The sequence below is a fragment of the Chinchilla lanigera genome, unplaced genomic scaffold (genome assembly GCF_000276665.1).
Source record: "Chinchilla lanigera isolate Chin_1 unplaced genomic scaffold, ChiLan1.0 scaffold00066, whole genome shotgun sequence".
Lineage (NCBI taxonomy): Eukaryota > Metazoa > Chordata > Mammalia > Rodentia > Chinchillidae > Chinchilla > Chinchilla lanigera.
In genome coordinates, this window is record NW_004955467.1 from 7,794,406 (window position 1) to 7,816,690 (window position 22,285).

The following is a 22,285-nucleotide window of genomic DNA, read 5'->3' on the forward strand; positions in this document are numbered from 1 at the left end:
TCCAAACCAGGCCCATGGCTGAGCCTGGTCTTGGGAACAGCTGGGTACAGAAATGATCGTTTCCTGGTGCCCATCAGCTCTATTCTGCGTGGCAATACAATGTGTTCCTAATGGCTGGATTGTTTGTTTAACACAGAAATCACAACCATTTGGAGATTTAAATATAGCCTCTCTGAAACCCAGTGAGCTCGGCTCCTGGTGGCCGCGTGGTGCTGGCACCAGCCCAGTCTGTGCACCGCATGAAGACTTCAGCAATGGCTTGGAAAAAAGCCTTTTGCAAGATCTCTTGAGTTTCACCGACCCTGTTGTGTTTCCGTGTGAATCTCTACTTGGCTTTAAGAAACAAGTTATGTAAAAAGCAGAAAATGACTTCTAGGTTCAAAACCAAACAGGGCAAGGTCAAAGGTTGCTTTCTCCCTGCCGCCCCTTGAGAGGCAAGTGGGCAGAAACCCCCCTTTCCCAGCACCCTAAGGCCCTCCCTGTCTGGGGACTCCAGGGAATAGTAAGGATCTGTCCCAGGAGCGGCAACTGGAATACATCCCACTTGAGAGCCTTTTAGCTCAAACTAGCATTCAGAGCCAGCAAGTCCCTAGGACTCGCCAAGTCAGGCTGCCCTTTTCCTCCCTTTTTTGGATAGTCAGGGCTCTGTCTTGCCGGGGAGTTGTGCTAAGGCAAGAGGCTGTATTCCGTAAGTTGCTGGAAGACTTTGCCCTCCTGCCTCCCCACATGCCCACCACTCACGACTCAGGCCACCAAGCAAGACTGGAGACAGAGCAGTATACAAGAGTTTATTTAATGATAATCTGAATTTAGTTCTATCATGTGGGGCCCACTTTACAAGTTCCATCTGGGTCCATTACAACTCTAACAGAAAAAACCTTAAAAAATCCACAACTTTTTCCATGTCATTAAATATATTCATATATAATAACCATAATATATTAGTATGCATTGGAAAGGAACACTGACCCAAACAATATGTCATGGTCACAACTAAACATTTACAATTCTGAGGGAACAGAAATCCGCAACACAAGAGGGATCTGGGGCGGGGGGCGGTGGGGGAGGACCTGGGGAAGGGGGGCTGTCCAATGACACAAGGAGGGGATCTGGCTTCGATTTGGGCAGGGGCGAGGCCCACAAGCACAGTTTTGGTACCTACCCTAGGGTATGGCGTAGCTGTGGTCCGCAGGAATGTCTGTTTGAACCATGGCACATCAAAGAGTCTAATTTGCCCACTCTCTAGGCTTGGGGGCAGGAGGGGGTCCTTCAAGTATTGAGACCCCAAAGGAACTGTTTCCCAGTCCCTGAGGGTCTCTTCTGACTTCTCATTCCAACCTGGGACAACTCCAACCAAGTCTAAACCCATTTCCTGCATGTTATTACTGAGGCAGTTCCAAGAGGGCCCTAAAGACCTCGGCGGCTCCCAGCCTATCTAGGCTTTGACCCCACAGGTGTGCCCCCTCCCGTCTGAGGGAGCCGGTGGGTGCTGCCTCCCGCCCTGCTTTACAAGTACGGAAGCTGTGAGCAGAGGCCAGAGCCAGCAGCCTGTTTCCTTCCCATACCCACCTCACACCTTTTGAGTCTGTGCACCAGCGAAGCAGGCACTCAGCTGTCAGGGGCGCCAGACCACCCAGCTGGTAAAAAAGAAAAGGGACAAGAGGCCCTGGGGAATCATTTAAAAACCAAAAAAGACTAATCTGGTCCTCAGAAACCTACATATCACAGTCTGGTTAATACACTCTTCAAAATCAAAATCTAGTTCCGTTTTATATCCCTTTCTAACTGTACAAACTGGAACTGTAACGCCTTGATTCTTCTTTCCATCTCCTCCCTGGGGTGGGAGCGGGGTGGAGAGGGAGTCGCTTTGCTGAGGCCAGGTCCTTACCCTGGAGGTCCGCGGCTGGAAGCGGGGGCGGTGGGCTGGTTCTGGCTGGTTGCACAGGAGGAGGGAGGCCGCCTGTGATGAACTGTGCAGTCCCAACAGTGACCCCACCCCCGACGTGGCCAATCTGGCCACCCTGCCATAGCCCCCCAGCGGTCCGAACACTGGGTGGATGGCCCTGCCCCGCCAAGAGAAGGGGTGGCTGAGCCAGAAGGCAGGGCTGGAGGCTGGTTTGGTTCTCAGCAAGACATCTGGTTGCTGGGCAGGGCCCTGGTTCCACTGTTGAGGGGTCCCCACTGGACACAGACTCAGACCCAGACCCAGAGTGGGTGTGGCTGCCACAGTCCTGGGCAGGGCGGTACAGATAAACAGGACAGCTGCTCTGGCAGGGTGCCTGCTGCTGCTAATGGCGTTAGCAGATCGTGCTAGGCCCAAGGCCTGGTGAGAGGCCCTTGCCCTCCAGCCTTAGGTTTCAGGAAGCCAAATGCCCCTCCCTAGCGTAACTGTCTTTCCCTTGCCCCGAGGCATCTCTGCCAGTCTCTCCTAGATACCCCACAGCCTTATGCCACATACCCGGAGCAGCCAAACCACCTGTCTGGTGCTCGAGAACGGAGGTCTGCCTTCCCGGGACCTGGGGTTCCCAGGACCACCCTCAGGTGAAGCCGTGCCCTGCCCTGCTCCACCCAGCACTCTGGAGACATCGCACTGAAGACTCTGGCTGCCCCTCCAAGACATCGCCCTTGTCCCTACCCTCTCCCAGGCTCCTGTCTCTGGGCTGGATCCAAGGTCCTCGGAGGCAGGCGCATGATCTGGGCGGCAGCCCACGGGCACCCCTCACAGCCTGCTGCGGGAATCGAGGGCGGGTGACAGAGCTGGAGCGGGCTCTGGGGTCTGAGTCCCAGAGCTGCGATGTGCTCACAGCACAACCTTGGGCGAGTGTACGCCAGTTGCCTCCCCGGTGGAAAACAGGTGAGAATCCCTGTCCCACGGGGTTCAGACAGGCTGGGAATGTGGAGGTAAAGTGCCTGGCGCAGAGCAGGTGCGCGTTAAATGGCAGTTAAATGGTGACACAGGCAGAAGTGAGGGAAGCAGAGGGAATCCCAGTCGCCAAGAGGCTGAGTTTCATTCTTGGTATACTGGCTTTTTGGAGCAGCCAAGCTCTGGCAGGGAAAATGAAACCAATTTCCTGCCTGAGAGGGAGCCAAGCTTCTCATTCCGTGTGCCGGGTGTGAGGATGGGGCCGGAGGCCCGGCACCGCGCACAGCTCGGGAAGGCAGGGAGCAGAGGCTCCGGAGCACAGGACCAGGTCCCGCAAGACACCCAGACCCAAAGGCCTGCTTGCTTGAGCACAGTCTCTAGGGGCTTGCGAAGGGGTTGGGCACTGGAAAGTAGGGGGCGTCGGCAAAGAGGAAGGCCTGGAAAGAGTGCACAGGGTGCTCCCCAGGCTACACCGTGACGGCCCGGGGGGCTGCAGCAGGTTTTTCAGCCCAGTGCCCTCGTCCCTTCCCTTGGAAGACAACAGTGAGGGCGGTGACAGGAAGTGGTCAAGGCTCCCATGGCTCCCAGGAGTGTGACCATTCCTGGCCCTGCCCGCCTGTGGCATGGGCACCCAGGCACCTCGCCGAGCCAGCAAGCCCCCCCGCCCGCTCCCGCACGGCCGGCCCTGCCGCTGCATACCCCGCCTGTCCATGCCCCTGCCAGCTGTTGACACTGCTGAGGGCCTTGCGGGAGCTGATGTCATTACACAAATAGTGTCACTGCTGTAAACCCAGCCAGTGCCCCTTCCCCCTCCCCTGGAAAATGTCATAAAGGGGCTGGTTCCAAGTTTCCAAAAAGGAAACACTCTGGGAGGTTTTGCCTTTGCACTGCCTCCTCCCACAGGCAGCTCCAGGGTGAGGCAGTGACCACCCGGCTTGGGCTCCTCAGGGGTGTCCTCGGGCCCATGCTGGACTGGCCAGAGTCCTGGGTCAGCCCCCGGCCGGGTGGCACAGGCACAGGCCGGAGCCTCGCCTCACCACGGACGCACCCCACCCCACAACCACACCCCACCCGGGCAATCCAAGCCGACAGGTGGCCACGGAGACCAGAGGCCACATGAAGTATGCTGGCGGACGGACCCCTTCCCCTCCTCCCAGGGCCACCCCAGCCTCTTCACATGGGGCCCGGGTTGTCACAGCCAGGAGTCCTGTGGGAATTCCTAGACAGCAAAGAGTCAGGGGAAATGAGGGGCTTTTGTCTCTTGGATTGGGGCGGCGGTTTGGTCAGGCTTGCTCAGCACCCCTGCTCAGGCTGCGGGCCTAAACATTCACAGTTCTCCTCGTGTCCCCCTCTCCGTAACCATCAACAACCTGCGTCTGCCGCTGCCCATGCCATCCTGGCACCAGGGAAGGCTGCCCCAGCCCCTCCACGGTGACCCCACCTAGCCCTAGGGAAGCGCATCTCTGCTCTGGAAGGAGCCCCGTGAGGTAGCTGCGTCTCGTCCTCATTTCTCCAGGACCTGGCCTGCTGCGCACCGAGCCCTGCGTGTTTTCGCCACTCCGCCAGGGGTGCGCAGGGTGGGGATGGGGAAGAGGCCGCCCAGGGCCCCGCCCCACGCCGGCTGCGGCCCCGCCCCCACCCTCCCCCCACCTGGGAAAGCCCTCGTGGGCCAAGTCCACTGCTGCGCCGGCTCGCGCTCGCCGGGCCGTGGCGCCCCGCTGCGCCACGCTAGGCCTTCTTGCACTTGCCCTTTTTCTCCCGCTGCTGGAACTTGCGCAGCCGCCGTGCCCACGTGTCCCGCCACTGGATCACCAGGCTGCTCTTGTCTGCTACGATGCCGCTCTGGTCGGGCGAGTCCTCGGCATTGCCCAGCAGCAGGTACTTCTTGAGGGGCTTGATTTTGGGGCACTTGCAGGCGATATCACGGGAGCGGATCCACAGGCTCTGGTCACCGCGGCGGATGCGGCTTGTGCCCTGCTTGTACACGGAGATGATGTTGACCGTGAACTTCCACCAGTCTCCCGCCTTGTCTGCCTTCAGGATGTGGATCTGGACGGCTGCAAGGAAGCACAGGCCGGCAGGTGGGCCACAGGTGGGAGAGCGGGGCCTGGACCCCCAGCCCCTGGGGCCAGGTGGGCCCTATCCTGCTTCTCCCTCTCTGCGAGCCTGGGGAAAGGGAAAGTGGACCAGAGCGAGAAGTGCCTGCTGAAGGTGCCCAAGAGGCAGCAGACAAGGAGAAGCAAGCGTGCTTCGGAGTCAGCCCTGCTGGGACCTGGGCCAAGGCCTCTACAAGAAACCCCACCTTCTGCTTACCTTGAAGGTGCCACCCACACGGCCTTTGGGAACAAGCTACCTCTGGCTTTGCAAAGAGCCAGTATCTAGCAGGGTCTGGGAGAAAGACCACACCCTACCCCCAAGGCAGGTGCCAAGACCACAGTGCCGGCCGCTCTGCACAAGCTGGAGAAGAGACCCTGCTTGATGTCTGCACCGCCAAAGCCCTGTCACGGCACACAGCACTCATGACATTCACGGACCCACAGGACTGCTCTTGACCCGTCTCAAATCATCACAGGCCTAGCACCCAGGTGCGAGGGACAAGCACTTCCCTTCTGGTGGCCACAGTGCCTCTTCTAGTCCCAAGTCCTTGTACCTCCTGCCCCGCACGACTGAGCCTCACAGGCTACCTCCCTCCTCCAAGCCTCGGAGGTTCCCCAGGCCACGCCTCCTCCCAGTTCCTCCTCTGTACCTCCCGTGGGGGGGTTCTCCAACGGAAGCATTCATCAGAATCTCCTGCCAGCAGGTCCGCCCCAGAGCTTCTGATTTAGGTAACTACGGTGGGCAGAGCACCCATTCCTCACTCTCCCAGGGTGCTGACGCTGCTGACCCGTGAGGCCTGGAGGATCCAGACCCTGGTCCGTAGTGATAGGCATTACTGTATTTCTGCAGGACACTAAAAGATGTTCCAAAACCAGGAGGAAATGCCTAAATAGGGGGTGGATTCTTTGCTTAATCGGACACTTCACAAACTTATTTGAACAAAGTCAAAAGGTTTCCTCGCTGCAGAAGTTCTCAGAACCTTTAATCTGTGAATTGTGTGTGTGTGTGTGTGTGTATGTGTGTTACTTGGTTTCCCAAACAACCCTGATGGGAGGACCCTCCCTTCAGTGAGGTCACCAGAGCCTTGTGGGGTCCACCTGGAAAACTGCTGGAGCGTGAGGGACACCTTCCCCTAGTCCTGGGGGTACTTGGGAAGGGCCCCGGTGCATCCCCCTCCTCCCACAGAAAGCAGCCATCTTCCTCATCCTCGGTCAGAAGGGGCCGCCTGCCCTGCACCGCGCCAAGCACAGCAGTGCCTGTGGACCAGGCTGGGGACTCCCGGTCACTGAGCGCACTTGAACCCTCCTGAGAAACAGGAAGCAGCCTGAAGAAACACACACAGGCAGCTTAGTGGCTTTAGCAGCCACCACACCTCCCCTACCTTAAGGCCCTAGGCTTGGCCCCCAGAGCCACGCCTGGCTTCTCCCGCTCCCGCTCCCGCTCCCCACTGTGTGGTGCTGGAGTGGAACCCAGGGCCTTGCACATGCTAGGCAAGTGCTCTACCACCGAGCCACATCCCCAGCCCTGTGGCTTCTCTCAAGGTCTCTGCGGGCCACTCTGACACCCTCACTCCCAGGGGACCACCCTGCTCCCCTCCTGCACCCACACTGGCACATGGTGACAGGAGGGGCAGGGACTCCAGGATGCGGGGTGCAGTGAACACTGTCAAATCATTCTCCTCGCAGAGGGAAGGGACAGATTTTCCCGTATTTTCATTTTAGCTGTTCCTGGGCATCCTGAACTTTGCACTCCAGTCTGAGGGCTCCAAAGAATGGCTGCCATGGCAACCGTTTCCATGTTTTTGTCACCAAGGGACTCAACACTCAGTGTGAACTCTGAGGGGTGGGGGTGGGGAGCCCTCCAGTCCAGAGAAGTGGCTGGGCTGTGTGTATTTGACTGTGCAGATGGAGGTCACCGTGGCAACTGAGTGCCCCTCAGCTATGCAATGGGGGAGCCACCCCCAGCCTCCCTGAAAGCCCCAGTTTCCTCTCCCCAGGACTGAGCTGAATACAGAATGGGCCTCCCTCAGGCTGCAGCCATTCCCCTACATGGCACCTCAGACCTCTGGCCCAGCCAGTGTCCGCCAGTGGCAGGGCTGCCCCTGCCTCCCCAGGCTGCTGCAGACCCCTGGAAGATACAGCTTTGATCCAGCCCTGAGCACTGACGGGCTGAACCCGCAGCCCCATAGCCCACATTCGTGCACTGAGGCCCTAACCTGTGTTCTTCAGACAGTGACTAGATTGAAGATAGGGTCTTTACAGAGGTAAGTAAGAGGAGGCCTGAGAGTGGGCCCTCATCCAGTATGACTGGTGTCCTTATGAAAAAGGTTTAGGACATGGACCCAGAGAGGGCGACCACACGGGAACCCAGAGACGAACCCACCTACGAGCCAAGCAGTGAGGCCGTGCACGGACCTTGACCTCAGACCTCTCCCCTCAGTGACTGCCCTGCAAAACCCCCAGGGCACTCGGAGCAGCCCCTCCCTCCCTAGGCACAGCCAGCGCAGGCCTGAAGGGACCTGCTTAATACTGAGCCCCGCCCCCAGACACCTCACCGTCCTCAACAACCCAGGGAAATGAAGCAGTGGACACCGGTCAGCTGGGACCCGGCGACTGGCTTCCACACCAGCTGGCTCTGATAACTCCCAAGGTGGGAGCACCCTGGCCGTTGGGTGAGACAGCCCAGGGCAGGGGAGGGTGGTGGGAGGATTCGTGTGATTGTGCTGGAAAAACTCCACGTCTCCGCTGCCCTTGGCAACACCTTCACACATTACACAGCCCACCAAGTATGAGCTGCACACGCAGCTCACATGCCAGGTTCCCGCAGTGCATATAGAGCTGAAAATATGCACAGAACACATTTCACCGGTGACCTCGAACAGACCTGTGCCCTGCTCACTCTCTGGCAGCGAGTGGCACACCGCAGGGCTGCTGCCACCTCTGACCAGCTGCTGGCTCCGAGCAGGGAATGCCAAGGGCCCCAGGGCTATGTGGAACTCCAGGTCCCACCAACCCAGAAGTGGCGGTTACATCACCCAACCGAGAGGACTGAGCCCAGTGAGCTGCAGGAGGCTCTGCCCGTTCCCAGGACCGCTTACGCCGCGCTCATCAGTCAGTGCCCCTCCTGGTGTGCTATGTAGGAACCTATTACGCAGCGTGGAAGGACTAAAAGGTGAGTCTTTGGGATGTGACCAAGTCATACAGGATCCACCCACAAACAGGATTCGTGCCCTTGTGAAAGGCTTAAGCGGGCCCTCGGCCTTGCCACCATGTGAGGCCATAACAATAAGGTGACACTGTTGAGGCAGAGATGAGCCCTCAGCAAACACTAAATCTGCAAGCATCTCTGTCGTGGACATCCTAGTCTCTGAAACCACAAACAATAAATTTCTGTGGTTTACAAATTACCCAAAAGTATCTTCTTAGAGCAGGCAGAATACACTGACACACGTATCACAAAGCAACTCAACCCAGGTCTAGCCCTTTGGATACCTAAACTCTCCTCACCCTTATGCCAATGTCCTAAACATCGTCCTCCACAAGGCCGCAACATGGGGCTCTGATGAGGATCCCCAACTGTATTCACAAGTCTATCCAGACCACAAAATCAGACCAGAGATGAGAGGTGCCTTATATTAGAGGCTGCTAGTCAAAAGGAAGAGGGGCCCAGCCTTGAGCCAGAGTGGCCCTTATCTGAAATAGACACGAGAGCCAACGAGGCAGATGCTGGCAGGAACCACACCAGCTGGTACTTCTGGCCTGCCGTGAGAAGGGGCTCCATCTCAGGGTGTGCACGGCAAACCCATCGTCCCTTCCTCTGAGCCCTTGTGCAGAAAATGAGGGCCCAGCCTGAGTGACTCCTGCAAGTGAGGGGTTGTGCTTGTCCCTTAGGCTCTGTAGCAGAGAATGTTCTTGGTGTAAACAAAATCACCTTGGAACCTGCAAGGCTGACAAACAGCAGGTCCCCAGGGAAAAGCATGGAGAGTGTCACAGCCTCCCAAGAGGAGGCCTCCAAGATCCAGGGCCAAGAGCCCTGTCTAGACTCTGTCTCCAGGCTTTGGAGTTGGTGAGCTGCCTCCTCACCTGGCTATAGTAAACTCTCCTGCACCAGCTGCAGAACCTCACAGGGCTCAGCAGCTGCCCCATGCCCAGCAATTCTAGGGTTCACAGGAAGGACTGTCACACAAAGAACACTTCTTGGCCACCAGGGCAGGGCAAGCTGCAAGGACTGATGTCCCTGGCCCTAATTCAAGCCTGCTGCTTTGGCAGAGGCCCCGCTGTAGGTCCTGGAGTGAGGAAGCCAAGGCCAGGGCCCACAGGAGCAGCTTTGTTAAGGGTGGCCCATGCTGGGCTTGGCCAAGAGGCGGGAGGTGAGGACGCAGGCTGGGTGCCTGGAAACATGTTCCGCGTGGACCTGCTGCTTGCTGCGCCGGTGCTGCAATGTGAGGAACCAGCATGTCCTCCCAAAGGAGCAGGCGTCTATCACCCTTCCTGGCCACTCTTCCCAGGGGGCCTCAACCTCCCTAGAGTCCCGGCACTGCGGGAAATTACCAAGTCTTCAGAGGCAACCTGAAAGGCAGATTGCTCCAGACGTGGGGCTCCATGGTAGTCCTGTCCTCTGCCCAGAGCCCCACCCAGCTCGTTCAGAGCCGGCCTCCCTCCCTTTCCAGCTCTAGCCCGGCCCAGGGATCATCAGGGCCTGTGAGCTCTGCCCCTTCTAAAACCTAGCATTGCTGCCACTCTGGGACATTAGTGAAAGTCAGCTCAGAACCCCCGATACTTCTGCATGCAGTTTGGGGACCTCCTGCTGAGCTCAAAGCACCCCACCTGGGCCAGGTTCTAGGAAAGCTGTCTGGCCAGCAGGACACTGATGCAGTTTGTGTTATGCCTGCAAACTGACTTCCAGGAACAGACTTGCAGGGAAAAGGCCCAGTGCAGGCTAAGCCACCTGCTGGGATGGCCCTGGGGGAGTTGCCAGGACACTGGGTCTGCTGGCCGGCCCCCTCCCCCCAGCAAGGCCTAAGCACGTGGAACACTTCTGCGGGAAGGTTCCTGGCTCTAGCGGTCTCCCAATTTATGGACTGCTCAGGTGGGCTCCCAGGGCCTCCCCACAGCTGCCCTTCCCAGGGAGGCTTGGGGGACTGGCCCCTTGCTCCCCACACCCCCCACCAGCCATACCTCCCTGTTGGGCCAGTCCAGCTAGGGAAAGCTTGTCACCCCTCTGCCTCAGCAGCCAGAACAAGCGAGGGTACATGTTAACCACACAGAAACCTTTAAAACCGCACAGCCCTGTAAACCTCCTGGTACAGAAAGGGCCATGAGGCACAACTGCTTCCCAAGATACCTCTGACCACACACTTCCCAGGCCGGCCAAGCTTCCTACCCAGGGATGCTCATTTGCCCAGATAAACAGGGAGTCCCTGCCGGGAGTGCAGAAGGGACAACATGCCCGAGGCTGGGGGTCATAGCCTTGCTAAGCAGTGGTTGTGGCCAGCCCCAGCCTCAGGGCTCCCAGGCTGCTGCCTCCTTCCATGGCCCCAAAGCCTTGCCCTAGATCTTGGCTAAGATGGGCATTACCCAACCTAGGGCCAGTGGAAGGCTTTCCCTTCTACCAAAGAAATCCAGCAGCAAGGTGGGTACTACCTCAGCTTGCCCTGTTAGCTCCTAGTGTTTGGGAGGGGCGAAGAGCCAGGTGCCTGGGACTATCTGGTTGCTTCGGGACCCCTGGTATAGGGGACATCAGGAGGTTTGAGAATCAACTAGACTCCAGCCAAGGTGAGGGGTGAGTGGTCTGGTCTGGCCTGGCCCATCCCACCGTAATGCCAGGTTCACAAGCCAGAGCGATCAGGGCATTAGCCACCCATCTTTGTCAGGTGCTGAAGTCAGGGCAGAGACCCAGCTGTGGCATCGTCATAACCCCTCCCTCACAGCAGCCCATCAGGGAGCCTGCTGCCCAGGGCGCAAGGTTGGAGACCAAAGGCCGCCTCCCTCTCCCTTGTGAGAAGGAACCGAAACAGCCCAGCTGCCTCCTAACCAGAGCCCTTCCCCTTTTTCTGGTGGCTTGGTCAGCACTGGCATGGCGTGCCCACAAGGTGTGCTTGTGGGTCTCAGGAGGAACACAGCACCCACATGGAGAGGGCTCAGAGAGATGCTCAGAGGGGACAAGGCCCTGAGCCCAGGGCACCTCCCTGCCCCCGAGGCCTGGCATGGCTTCCTGAGCTCCTCACCCACGCCTGATTCCGACCTCAGCGCTCCCAGCCCGGGTGGGCCTGGCCCAAGCCAGCTCTGTCCCCCAAGCGCAGTGGCAAGTGGGGGCCTGCTGGACACATCATCTAGAACCTCGCCATGGGAGAGCAGGCAAGTATGTGCCTCCCAGACACGGCCTCCACCTGGGCTCCATCCGCCTGAGGTCTGCCAGGGCCCCTGGAAAACCTAGTGAGGTATTTCTGGCCACAGGCCCTCTAGGGCTACAGATTTACACCCACTCCACTGAGGAGTAAAGGTGCATCTAAGAACGCCTCAAGTGACAGCCCCACTGGAAATCCGCTCCCTCACCTTTCCTCCGGAGATTCTGCCCTGAGGGAGTTCCCCCTCCTCCTGCTGCTGGACAGGCACTTTGGAACCGCTCCCAGGACACCCACATGTGGAGCTCCATGCTGGACAGGTTGAGCGTCCATGTTACATATGGGACTTGGCTCCTAAAAGTCAAACTATCCTTAAAACTTGCTTTCAACAGGACACCTAAAAAAGGGCCTCATTCCCTGAAACAGGAGCCAAAGGATGGTGAGCAGTGCCATGTACCAGTCCGGCGGAGGCCTGGGGCCTGCGCCTCTTCCCCGCTGCAGGGCCCAACTCCAGCACAGCTGGGTGTGTGAAGATTACCAGGAAGGTCTCAGGGAAGAAGCCCCAGGAACAGCTGCTGGCATGGCTGTGTCCCCATCTGTAGTACGGGAAGAGTCACTATTCACCAGCGGGCCTCTGTGGTCCCCTCACACTGTCCCTAGCCACCTTTCCTTCCTGCAAGCAGGATGTTCAGAGAAGGGGAAAAGATCGTGAGGAAAGGCCAGGGAGTGGGCCAGAGGCTCCCCAGACCTCAGCGCGCCCCTCCCCTCTCTGTAGCACAGCGTGCCCAGGCTCAGCATCCCCCGTTTACGGGGGATGGGAGTTGCAGGTCTACAGTCTGCTCCTTCCCCACCTCGCCCCTCGTCGGCACAGCACCCAGCCAGGCTCTCCAGGGAGGGATGTGCCCGTGGGCACAGGGGCTCTTCTGTCCAGCTGTCTCTGAGGCTGATGGGCCCTCCCTGTCCAACCTGGTGGTCACCCACATCCCATGACCTCAGGCTGACTCAGACCCAGCTCCACATCTGGACTCCATCTGGGGCTGGCACTCTTGGGGGGAGGTCACATCTGCTGGGGAAATCAGAGGATCCCCAGGGGGCTGACGACCCCAGGGAGGGGTCACAAGCCTCTGCAACACCATGCCACATGCTGCTGGCTGGTCCGCATCCTGTTCTCCGTGCCTAGGTATGATGGCTGGCCGAGACAGGCCTCTCCAGACACTGCCACCAGTCTGCAGTGCCCTGCCTTTGGGGGATAGCCCCCCAGTGCGCCCCTCATGACCATGCCCACATCCAAGCCCCCAAAGCCGCTCCTTGCTTAAATGTAGAAACAGCATCTCTATGACAGGGCCGATGACGTATCCAGTTCTCTGCACCTGACAGGCCTAAGCCAGACTGGGTGCAGCTACTGACCCAAAGTTGATGCAAGGAAGGGGAAGGGCGCTTAGGAGCCGGAGCAGCCATTATCTGTGGAGGCCCTGTGTCAGAGCCGTGAGAGACTCTTGTCTCTCCCACTCATCGCATCCCCAGTCTGAGCCCTGGATTAAAGCTGGGCAAGGACTGGGCTCTGCTGTGCCCCCTCGCACCTCCACCATCATGGCACTGCCACTGCTGCCACACCCTGTCATGCACAGCAGCCCCATACCAGCCAGTCAGTTCCACCACCTCCGCCACTGCCCGCCGGGGCTCCCACCACCACCACCAGGGCTCTTCTTGTGACCACCGCCACTGCCTGGCTGCCACTAGAACAATCACACCAACCCCACTTCCGCCACCACTGCTGACGGTCTCCACAGCACAGGGGCTGCACCTGCTGGTCTGCCCACGAAGATGCTGAGAGGCCGCCCCTCAGCCCTATCAGGAGCCCAGCACCAGGGCCCTGTGGAGATACCAGTTCTGGAACCTTCCAAGGGACTGCTGTGCCCACTCCAGGTCCCTAGAGCCTCAGCTCCTAGTGTGGAGGCCAGGGGAGCAGTGGGAGAAAATGGGTCTCAGGCCCTGGCGTGATAGAGCACGCCATCTTGGCCCTGTCATTTCATCTGGTTGAGTCTCAGTGTCCTGCTGACAGGAGTAACAAATCCCTCCCTCCCATGGAGTCTGTGGGGACTAAGGATGAGAGAAGGGCTATGGGGCACCTGGTCCAGGGCCTTCAGGGGAAGGAAATGGTACCGGCTCAGTGGTTTCTCTTGGGTTCCTTCTGCCTCTGGAGGTGTCGGGCATGCCGGGTGGCAGGGCATGCTGACAGAAATCAGAACTCTGCCAAGGTGCCAGGCCGCCTGGCCACAGGGTGCCCAGGGACACAGGTCAGCACACACGCACACACAGACACACAGACCCCGGCAGAGGCAGCTTCTCCCGCCGATGCCGACAGCACTTCTCCGTGAGTTGCGTCCCCCAATCATCCCGTGGGCTCTCAGGAGGGATACTGGAGACGGATCATCTGGTGAAAAGCATTCTGATTTTTCCATCTGGTGGTGCCAAAATGTCTTTCAACAAAAGGGGTGACTAATAAACATTTCTGGGAACGAATCACTCTTCCAAGAACGGGCAAGCAAGATGATCTCACCTTTCAGAATGGGAGCTGTCTTCTCCGTGCTGTCTGAACCCCAGGGAAAAGGAAGAGATGGGCACAGCACTCAGCCAACCTGAGGTGGCCAGCAGGGGCAGGAGCCGCTCTTGGGGGATCAGAGTGGTTGTACATTTGGATGTGGCTAGGAGGCCAGCACTGTCCTCCCTCTCTCCCCGGTCTCCCTGGGTGACCGTCCTGCACCTGCTACTCCAGCCTGTGTCTAGCTTCTGTGCAGGGGGCGACGCCCCCTCTGCCCAGCACCCCTGCTTTGCCCTGCAATGACCAGGACTAGCCCGCTCCTCCAGGAAGACTTCCCTCTTCAGCTCCTGCACAGGCCCACGTGGCTGTGACTGGGCTGCTGCCAGCCTGTGTGGCTCTTGTTTGTGTGTCTGTCTCCTCTCCTAGCTCCCTGAGCACCGAGATACTATGTTGTGCTCACCTGTAAGCACGGCGCCTGGAACAGAATAAGACACACAACAGGTGCTCAACATGTGTGGAGGCCAGAGCTGTGGGAGGGGGTGGGTGTGAGGGACCAGCATTTGGATGTGCACTGCTGCCTTAGAGTGTATGTGCTCTGTGTGTGTGTGTGTGTGTGTGTGTGTGTGTGTGTGTGTCTGTCTGTCTGTCTGTCTGTCTGTGAGCGGCAGCTGTATGGGATGAAGCAGGGAGGTTGTGCAAACAGGAAGAGGTGAGAGGGGTCAGACAGCAAAGCCTTCCCTGCAGGGGCAGAAGAATGACGTGGCCTAAGGCAGGAGGAAGGGAAGAAGGACAGCAGACTCACGAAGGCCCTCGTCAGAGCTGGGCAGAGCGGGCAGGCTCTGGAGCCAGGGCCTCCATGTGAATGTGCGACAGGGCAGGTAACTCAGCCAGGCTGTGCCCTGCTCTGTGTGAGCACCCGCAGCAGGAGGCGTGCTTGATGGTGAATGCGCACACTTACACACTCGCACAAACACAAAAACAGAGGCTTGGAGTGTCCCGCCAAGAAAGAGCCCCTCCAAGGTGAGGTTCTCCTGAGAGGTTGGCAGGAGTTACGGAGACACTTGGAGAGAATAAAACCTGTTTTCCACGAACAAGGGCCCCACATTTACCCTTCACCTTTTTTTGGCGGGGGGGCACAGTATTAGGAATTGAACCCAGGGTCCCTACATGGAGCTACATCCCCTGCCTGCCTGCCTGCCTTCCTACCTGCCTGTCTGTCTATCTATCTATCTATCTATCTATCTATCTATCTATCTATCTATCTATCCATCCATTCATCCATCCATCCAGTCATCCATCCATCCATCCATCTATTTATATTTTGAGAAAGGGTCTTGCTAAGTCACTAAATTCCCCAGGTTGGGCTTTAACTTGTGACCCTCCTATCTCAGCCTCTCAGACTGCTGGGATTACAGGCATACAACACCACACCCACCTCGGCTCTTCTTCAAGCCTCTGCAAGGTGAGCTCCATTCCATAAGAGCAACGGAGGATTGAGGTAGCCCAGGAGAGGTGGGGACAGGTGCAGTAACTGTGTCACCATGGGCTGCTGTCCCTTAGTAATCGCCCCTGTCTCACTTAGCACACTGGGTCCCCTTGACTGCACCTCATCTAACAGGTAGGAAACCAACGGCAGGATGGATAAAGGTCCCTGTTGACTAGACGGAGAACCACCTGGAAAGTTAAAGCACACTTCTGGGTGTGCAGCCAGAGATGATCAGCACATGAAAACCAAGGGCAAGGCCCATCCTGAATGCGGGTGACACCATCTCAGAGGCTGGGGTCCTAGGTGCAAAGAAAGGGGAGGGGGAGGACGGCCGCCAGCACGGGCTCTTGCCCTCTCTGCTCCCAGGCTCCCTGGGGGTGAGCACCACGCCCCATGATGTCTGCCTCATTCCAGCCTAAAACAATGGAGCTGGCTGACCATGAACTGCAACCTGTGAGACTGTGGTCAACATAAACCGTACTGCACAAGAGCTTAGGGCAGAGCACACTCACTGCGGAAGTGCCCTGTGGGTCACAGAGCTCCAGGACACATGCACAGAGCACTTCCCGAAGCCCTGCACTTGGACCCACTCTGAGTGCTATCTTCCACTGCTCTTGGCCACTGTTCTTCTCCCACAGGGGTTCTCTCTCATCAAGTACTTCTTTTCCTGCTTTTAACTGGCCCCCCTCACTCTGTAGAGCATATTTCTTCTCCTACCTTTAATAAACACAAAATCCCACTGCCTTTTGCACTTGCTTGGTCCAATTCTCTGTTCAGGACAGAAGGAAACGAGAAATACCTCTAGAAAGACACTCTAGCACCCCAGAGCCCAGTAACATTAGCTCCTTTAAGTTGTCGTTCTCAAGTATTTTGTCAAAGCTAACAGAAGGGCCAAAACTCCCTTCCCCACAGACGAAAATGGTATGGGTCACCTTCCGGGTCGGGGGTCTCTTTGGACAGGACCAGTGTGGCAGAGTCTTGGCCCCGAGGCCCTCTCCCAGCCCCATTCCTACCTGCCTTGATGGTACCCACCCTAGCCCTCCCAGGCTGGGGCAGGCTCTCTGAAAGACATGCCCAAGAGAGTATGGGGCAGAGCTGCACTCGCTGGGCCAGTGAGCCCAGGGCTTTTCCCACCAGCCTCCTCGGCATCAGTCTTCTGTCCACGGGCCGCTGCACAGGGTCAGGCAGAGCCCTAAACCTGTGTTCTCCGCTGGTAGTTCATCAAGCTTCTCCTGAGCAGGTCTGGAGGAGGAAGGGGTCCAGGGCCTGTGGGCGCCTGGCTGGGCCTCTTAGCGCCCTCGATAAAAGGAAATGTATTCCCTAATTGGCCCCCTGTGAGGTGTCACTCAGAGAGCAAGCAGGAATTCTTCAGCCAGGGATCATCTCTCTGATCCCCAGGCCAGCTCCTTCCTGTCCCCTTCCCCCGATCCATCTTTCCTTAGCATGGCTTACATCTTCCCTAGGGCTGGGATGGACACAACCCAAACATTCTTCACCCCAGAATCCAGGGTCCCAACCAAGGATGAATGACAAAAAAGATCCCCCAAAAGGCACAGCAGAGCCCTCACCCCTAGCCTCAGAGCGTGGTTCATACTGCCGCCAGGCAGCCCCGCAGCACCCATGGGCCCAGCACTGTATGCAGTGCCCACGCAGCCCCGTGGATGGCGCTCACTCCTTCCTTCCCAAGTCAGCTCCCCCACCAGCCACTTCCCACCGTGAGCAGGGGTGAGAGACTTAGCTCTTAGATGGCCCTATGTGGCAAGGACAAGCCTGGAACCAGAGACACCCTGCCAAGATTTGATTGTGGTTTGTCCCTGCCCAAACTTATGCCGAGGCTTGGTCCCCAGTGTAAGAGCACTGAAAGACAGTGGGACCTCTAAGAGGTATTTTGGTCATGAGGGCTCTGTTTTCACAGAGGATTGATGTATTTCCCAAAAGAGTGGACCAGTGACCCTGAGATCGGGTTGTTACACCCATCCTCTCCTTTACCCTCTTCTTTCTGTTGCATGAGCCCACTTCCTGCCAGGAGCTGACACAGCCCAGGGCCCTCACTGGAAGCTGAGTGGGCACTGGTACCTTGTTCTGTAACTTCCAGAACTGTGAGCCCAAATAAACTGCTTTTCTTTATAAGTCACCCAGTCTCAGGTATTTTCTTATAGAAACAGAAAGCAGACTGATATAGACCACCCCACCAACCAAAAGAAAAAGGGCACTGGAGAATGAGAGAAAGTGGTATGAGGCAGCAGGTGGGGACATGACTAGGACATTAAAGCTGGGGACACAACAGGGCCAAGCTGCATCAGCTCCTAGTGGGGGGCACTTCACGTCTCCCCTGCAACCTACTTCTCCTCAAATCTGACCCTGCAGCAGACATGGGCAAGGCACCTGGGTGGCGGGGATGGGGGCTGCCATGAGGCGGGTATGCCCGCCCCTCACCTTTCTGTGCCTTGGGCCAGGAAGGGTCCTGGGGCTGATCTTGACTGGGAAGGTAAAGTCTAGGGCAAGCCCACATCCCATCTGGGACCCAAGCAAACTGAAGCCTGCTGCACTGGCACCTGCTTCACTCTGACAACCAGAGCAAGTCAGGCGCATGGGATGGGGGACATTGGGGACCCCAGAAGCTGGTGCATGCTTTCCCCCAAGTGTGATGCCCCGTTCACTCCCAGCATTGCTGCAGCAGGGCAAGAGCTCTGGGAAGCCCCTGGGCTCCTCAGCCAACAGAGGAAGGGGGTCAGGTGGGAAGGGTAGAGAGTCTCTGCCTACCAGGGGAGCAGAGGCCAAGACAGCAGTGAGCGGGGCAAGGTGCCCTCTGGAATATCAGAGGTGACGGAGGCAGAACTCACTGGAGGAATAAAGGTCCAAGGAGAACAAAGTCAGACTGAGTCAAAGAGAAACAGGTAGAAAACAGGGTCCATTTGGGGATGTGAAGTCCAATTTTTTCACCTGAGGAACAGAAGTTGTAGGCCAGCTCCTTTCAAAAAGACCATCCAATTCCCATTTCCCTGAGCCTCCTCACACGGTAGCTACCTGAAGTTTCCTTTAAGACTAAACCCCAAATAAGCAAGCCCTTCCCGTAGCAGCCCCTCCCCCCCTCCCTCCCAGACGCCCCTGCAATAGCACAAGCCCTCAGCCCCGCCCCCTCCAGTCCTCAGCAGACCCTGGAGACCGGGCTGGGAGGACACCCTGTGGCTTCCTTCAAAACCACCTGGTCCCTCCTTGTGGCTTGGAGACAGCAGTTTCCTTTATCTTTAGACAGCCACATGTTTGTTGTCAAAGTCCAGGTTTATTTCCCCGTGGGAGTCGGAAGTTTCTGCGCTGCCCTGGGGTGCCTGCCTTTGAAAGGGGCTTCTGGGAATTTACTGTGGATCCCAGAGGGACCCTGAATGTGGATGCCCATGGCCTGGCAACTCCTGACACATGAAACAGGCCAGTCGCTCTTGCTTCATCCTGTGGGGGGCCGGGCATCCTGTGAGGAGGGGCTGGAGAACTGGGGTCTTGTCCTGGCTTCTATGTGTATGGGGGGGGGCGTGCGTGTGCACCCACACTCACACACACATATGCACTGAAACAAGAACGTTTTGGATGTTCTCAAAATTCCTTTGGACCATGTCGCTCATTTCTTAATGCCTCCTGACCATAGTCCACACTACAGAGAAAATCTTTAAGTCTAGTTGGAGCAGCTGGCCCAGCTGAGATCCCCATGAGGCCTGGGTCCCTGAGTCAGGGGCAGGATGGAGCCATTTTCAATGCAGATCCCCCAGCCAGCTGCAGCCCGGAACATTCTAAACACCCTAACAGCTTCTAGTCCCTTTCTGATGCCCAGACGACCTTGCTTTGAGCAACACAGACTCAGGTTGAATGCCTGCTATATGAATGTGACATGGTGGACCAGCGAGGGCAAGTGAGTGGTCTGCAGCCACACAGCAGAGTGAAGGTCAGAGCCCAGCCTGGGAATTGCAGCCTCAGAGGTCCTCCCTGGCCTGAGTGCCCCTCTGTAAGCAGAGGGGGTGAACCCAGGCCCTTGTGGCCCCTTCTGCAGTCTGTTCCTGAGGGCCACGGTAAAAGAAATGCGTAATTCCAGCAGGTGGGACCCTCTGATCGAAGGGATTCTGTGACTAACACACTTCAGACCAACTGCACCCCATCCCTGGCTCCTTGCAGGTCACTCCTCCGACCCTGTCCCAGAAAGAAGGGCCCTCTCACTCACCATAGTCCTTCTTGCAGTACTTTTTCATGTTAATCTTCAGCTTCCCTTTGGAGGCCTTGCAGTAGGAATCACAGTCTGCAAGAGGGGGAGAACACAGACAAAAACTAATTAGGCTGGCCATGAATAGGCTGGCGGGCCGAGCGGGAGGCCGCCTCCCTAAATACCCAGAGGCCTGTGATACCCATGGGCCAGGCCAAGCAGGCGGCCATTCAGGGCAGGCCTGGCCTTCTAAAGAGGCCCCTGGGACAAAGGGCCCCTGCCCGACCCCCCTCCTCTGGCCTGACGAATCCTTTCGCCGCCTTGGCCTCTGTGAGAGACTCTGGGGGCTCCTGAATTGTGCCACCCAGGGTTTCTGAGCACCACATAAATTCCCCCTGTTCTTAAGACACAACTGGAGCCTGATTAAAGCCGATAGAGGCCTCATTGTCACCCTGCGCTCCGGGTCTGTGTCAGGCGCTGGCTTTCATGGTGCAGAGCCTCTGGCTGGGGTCAGGCCCCAACAAAAGAGGTCACAGAGGAAATTAGCAGTCCATGAAGCATTAGAAAGCCCCTTTGGTGTCCACTCCACTGGAGTGTGCAAATAAAATGCCCCACGAAGAAGAGTTCAGTTCTAATGGGCCCTACTGCTGAGAGGCAGGGCCACGGGCCTGCATCCGCCGGGCATCACTTCGGGGCTTCCAGACCCTGAGCAAGAGCCGGGCAAGATGTGCAGAGCACTAGGCCTGCCAGGCAGCAGACAGCAGGCCCTGGCAGCCGGCTCACCGGCCTCCCGAAGGCAGAGCTGGCGACTAGACCCCGGTCCAACCTTGCCCTCTTCCTGCCAGTGATTTTCTGCTCTTTGGATACACATGCAGTTCCTTCACTAGACCCCTATGTGACATGATGACCCTGCCCATCACAAGTCCCAGTAAATCTCTCCCCACCACTGGACATGGCAGAAATCACTCGATTCCTACAACCACTCTTAGATGTGTGAGAGTTCTTCCTGTTCTTCAGATGAGAAAACCAAGCCTCAGAGGAAGTTAGCCACCTGCGAAGGTCAGGAAGTCGGGGAGAAAAATCAAGGGCAGGAAGGCAGGCCTCTCTGCGTCACCTACCCCGGTCTGTGGTGAAGATCTCCAGGGGATATTGAAAAGCGATCTCCCTAGAGGCAATCTCTGGTCCCACATGAAGCAGCTGCCTCCGTAGAAGACCCAGGATGCACTGACATGGGCCTTAATTAGTCTTCATAGCTGCATCCCATGCCTAGGAGCCCCGGGCCTGGCCAGCCCAACTGCTCCCGGGCTAGCCTACTGAGGCCCAAAGTCAGGAAACAGTCCCAGGAAATGGGAGAAAAACAGCCACCTTGTTCCTCTATGGTCCAAGCCCTTGGAGCTCTGCCAGAATGCCCTGGCCCAGTGACACCAGAGGCCACAACATCGGTCTCTTCTGCCAGTCGGACAGCTGGTCAGTTACGGGAGCAGGGAGCTTTAGAAGCACAGAGACTGGGCTGTCCAGAGAGTGTGGCCTTCACTCCACTGTGGCCACGCCCAGGAGGTTAAGAGCGGAGAGCTGACAGCCCAAACATACGAGCATTACCACAACCGCCACAGGTGCACTTCCTGGCAGGAACAGCTGTGCTGAGCCACGTCTGCCAGCTCAGGGACAGACAGATGATGCTAGAGCAAAGCCACTGTGGGGCTGAACCCGATGGTGCCAAGTGTCACCAATGCGGGGACAACCTCGAATCCGCTGGGTGGCTCTGTGTTACTTTGGGGGAAATTCTGACCCAAGTCAGTACATTCATTTTGAGTCAGGAGACCACTGGGCACCCCCGGCACGAGCCCCGTGAGATGTGCTCCTGTGACCAGGCAGGTAAGAGGGCGCCTCTGAGCGTGCCAGCTCCCCTCAGGCGTGATGGCTCTGCAGGAGGGGTGTAGTACTCAGCTTCCAGATGGGAAACCAGTGCTCAGAAAGGTTCCAGGGCGGCCTGCCCAAGGGAAGCCGGGCCCACGGGCAGAAGGGAGGTAGATAAGTCTGGGGACAACCTAGTCTAGCATCACTGGCCCAGGTGTAGGAAAAGCCATAGCTCTTCTCTTCAGAGCCAAGGGCCCACCTGGAAGAGAAATCACCCTAGAAATGCATGGCATCCATCATCGCCTAATGAGACCTCACTTCCAGGCCCTGCTTGCCAATTCACAGTTGCCACTGCGCACCTCAGACGCTGCTCGTTGATGGCGTGACACACGGCAGTGGCGAGGCCTCAGCACTGTTCTGATGCTTTATGAGGTCCACTCACCCCACCCAGCTGGGCCTCCTTTCACAAGTGAGAATTTTCAGCCTGGAGACATTGGTGGCCCACTCACCAGGGGCTGTATGTGTAATATGCAGGCTACAGAGCCTAAGATCCCAACCTCTGGCTCCTGATCCTCATTCTGGGTTCTGCCCCCAAGAGGTTGTGATTTCTTTGGTTTAGGAAGTACCTGAGGGTCTGGATTTTTAACACTCCTCAGGTGATTCCACTATGCATCTAGTGTTAAAACCAGCCCCCAGCTTAGCAGAGGAAAGGCAAAGAAAGGTCAACGCAGTGTGCATCTCTGAGCACTCATATTTGCCTGTGCGTATATGTGTGTATGGGGCAGGGTGCTATCTTTCCTTTCTGGTGGCTGGCAATTCTTATCAGGTCAGTACACTTGTTGCAGAATGTCCCCTCCTACTTTCAGAGTAACTGATTCTAACTTAGCTGGGAGCTAGGAGAACAGACAGAA

The 22,285-nt window shown here is 57.5% G+C and overlaps 1 protein-coding gene across 1 annotated transcript in view; it reads right to left on the reverse strand.

Annotated features, from left to right (window-relative positions):
* Nucleotides 1-769: 769 nt before the first annotated feature.
* Ntn1 (netrin 1) overlaps nucleotides 770-22,285 on the reverse strand; it is a gene marked incomplete in the record, with an annotated part of 196,423 nt that continues 174,907 nt past the window's right edge. Inside the window, 2 exon segments of the mRNA XM_005399748.2 lie at nucleotides 770-4,920; nucleotides 19,539-19,613. Of these exon segments, the coding sequence (XP_005399805.2) occupies nucleotides 4,592-4,920; nucleotides 19,539-19,613 (404 nt within the window).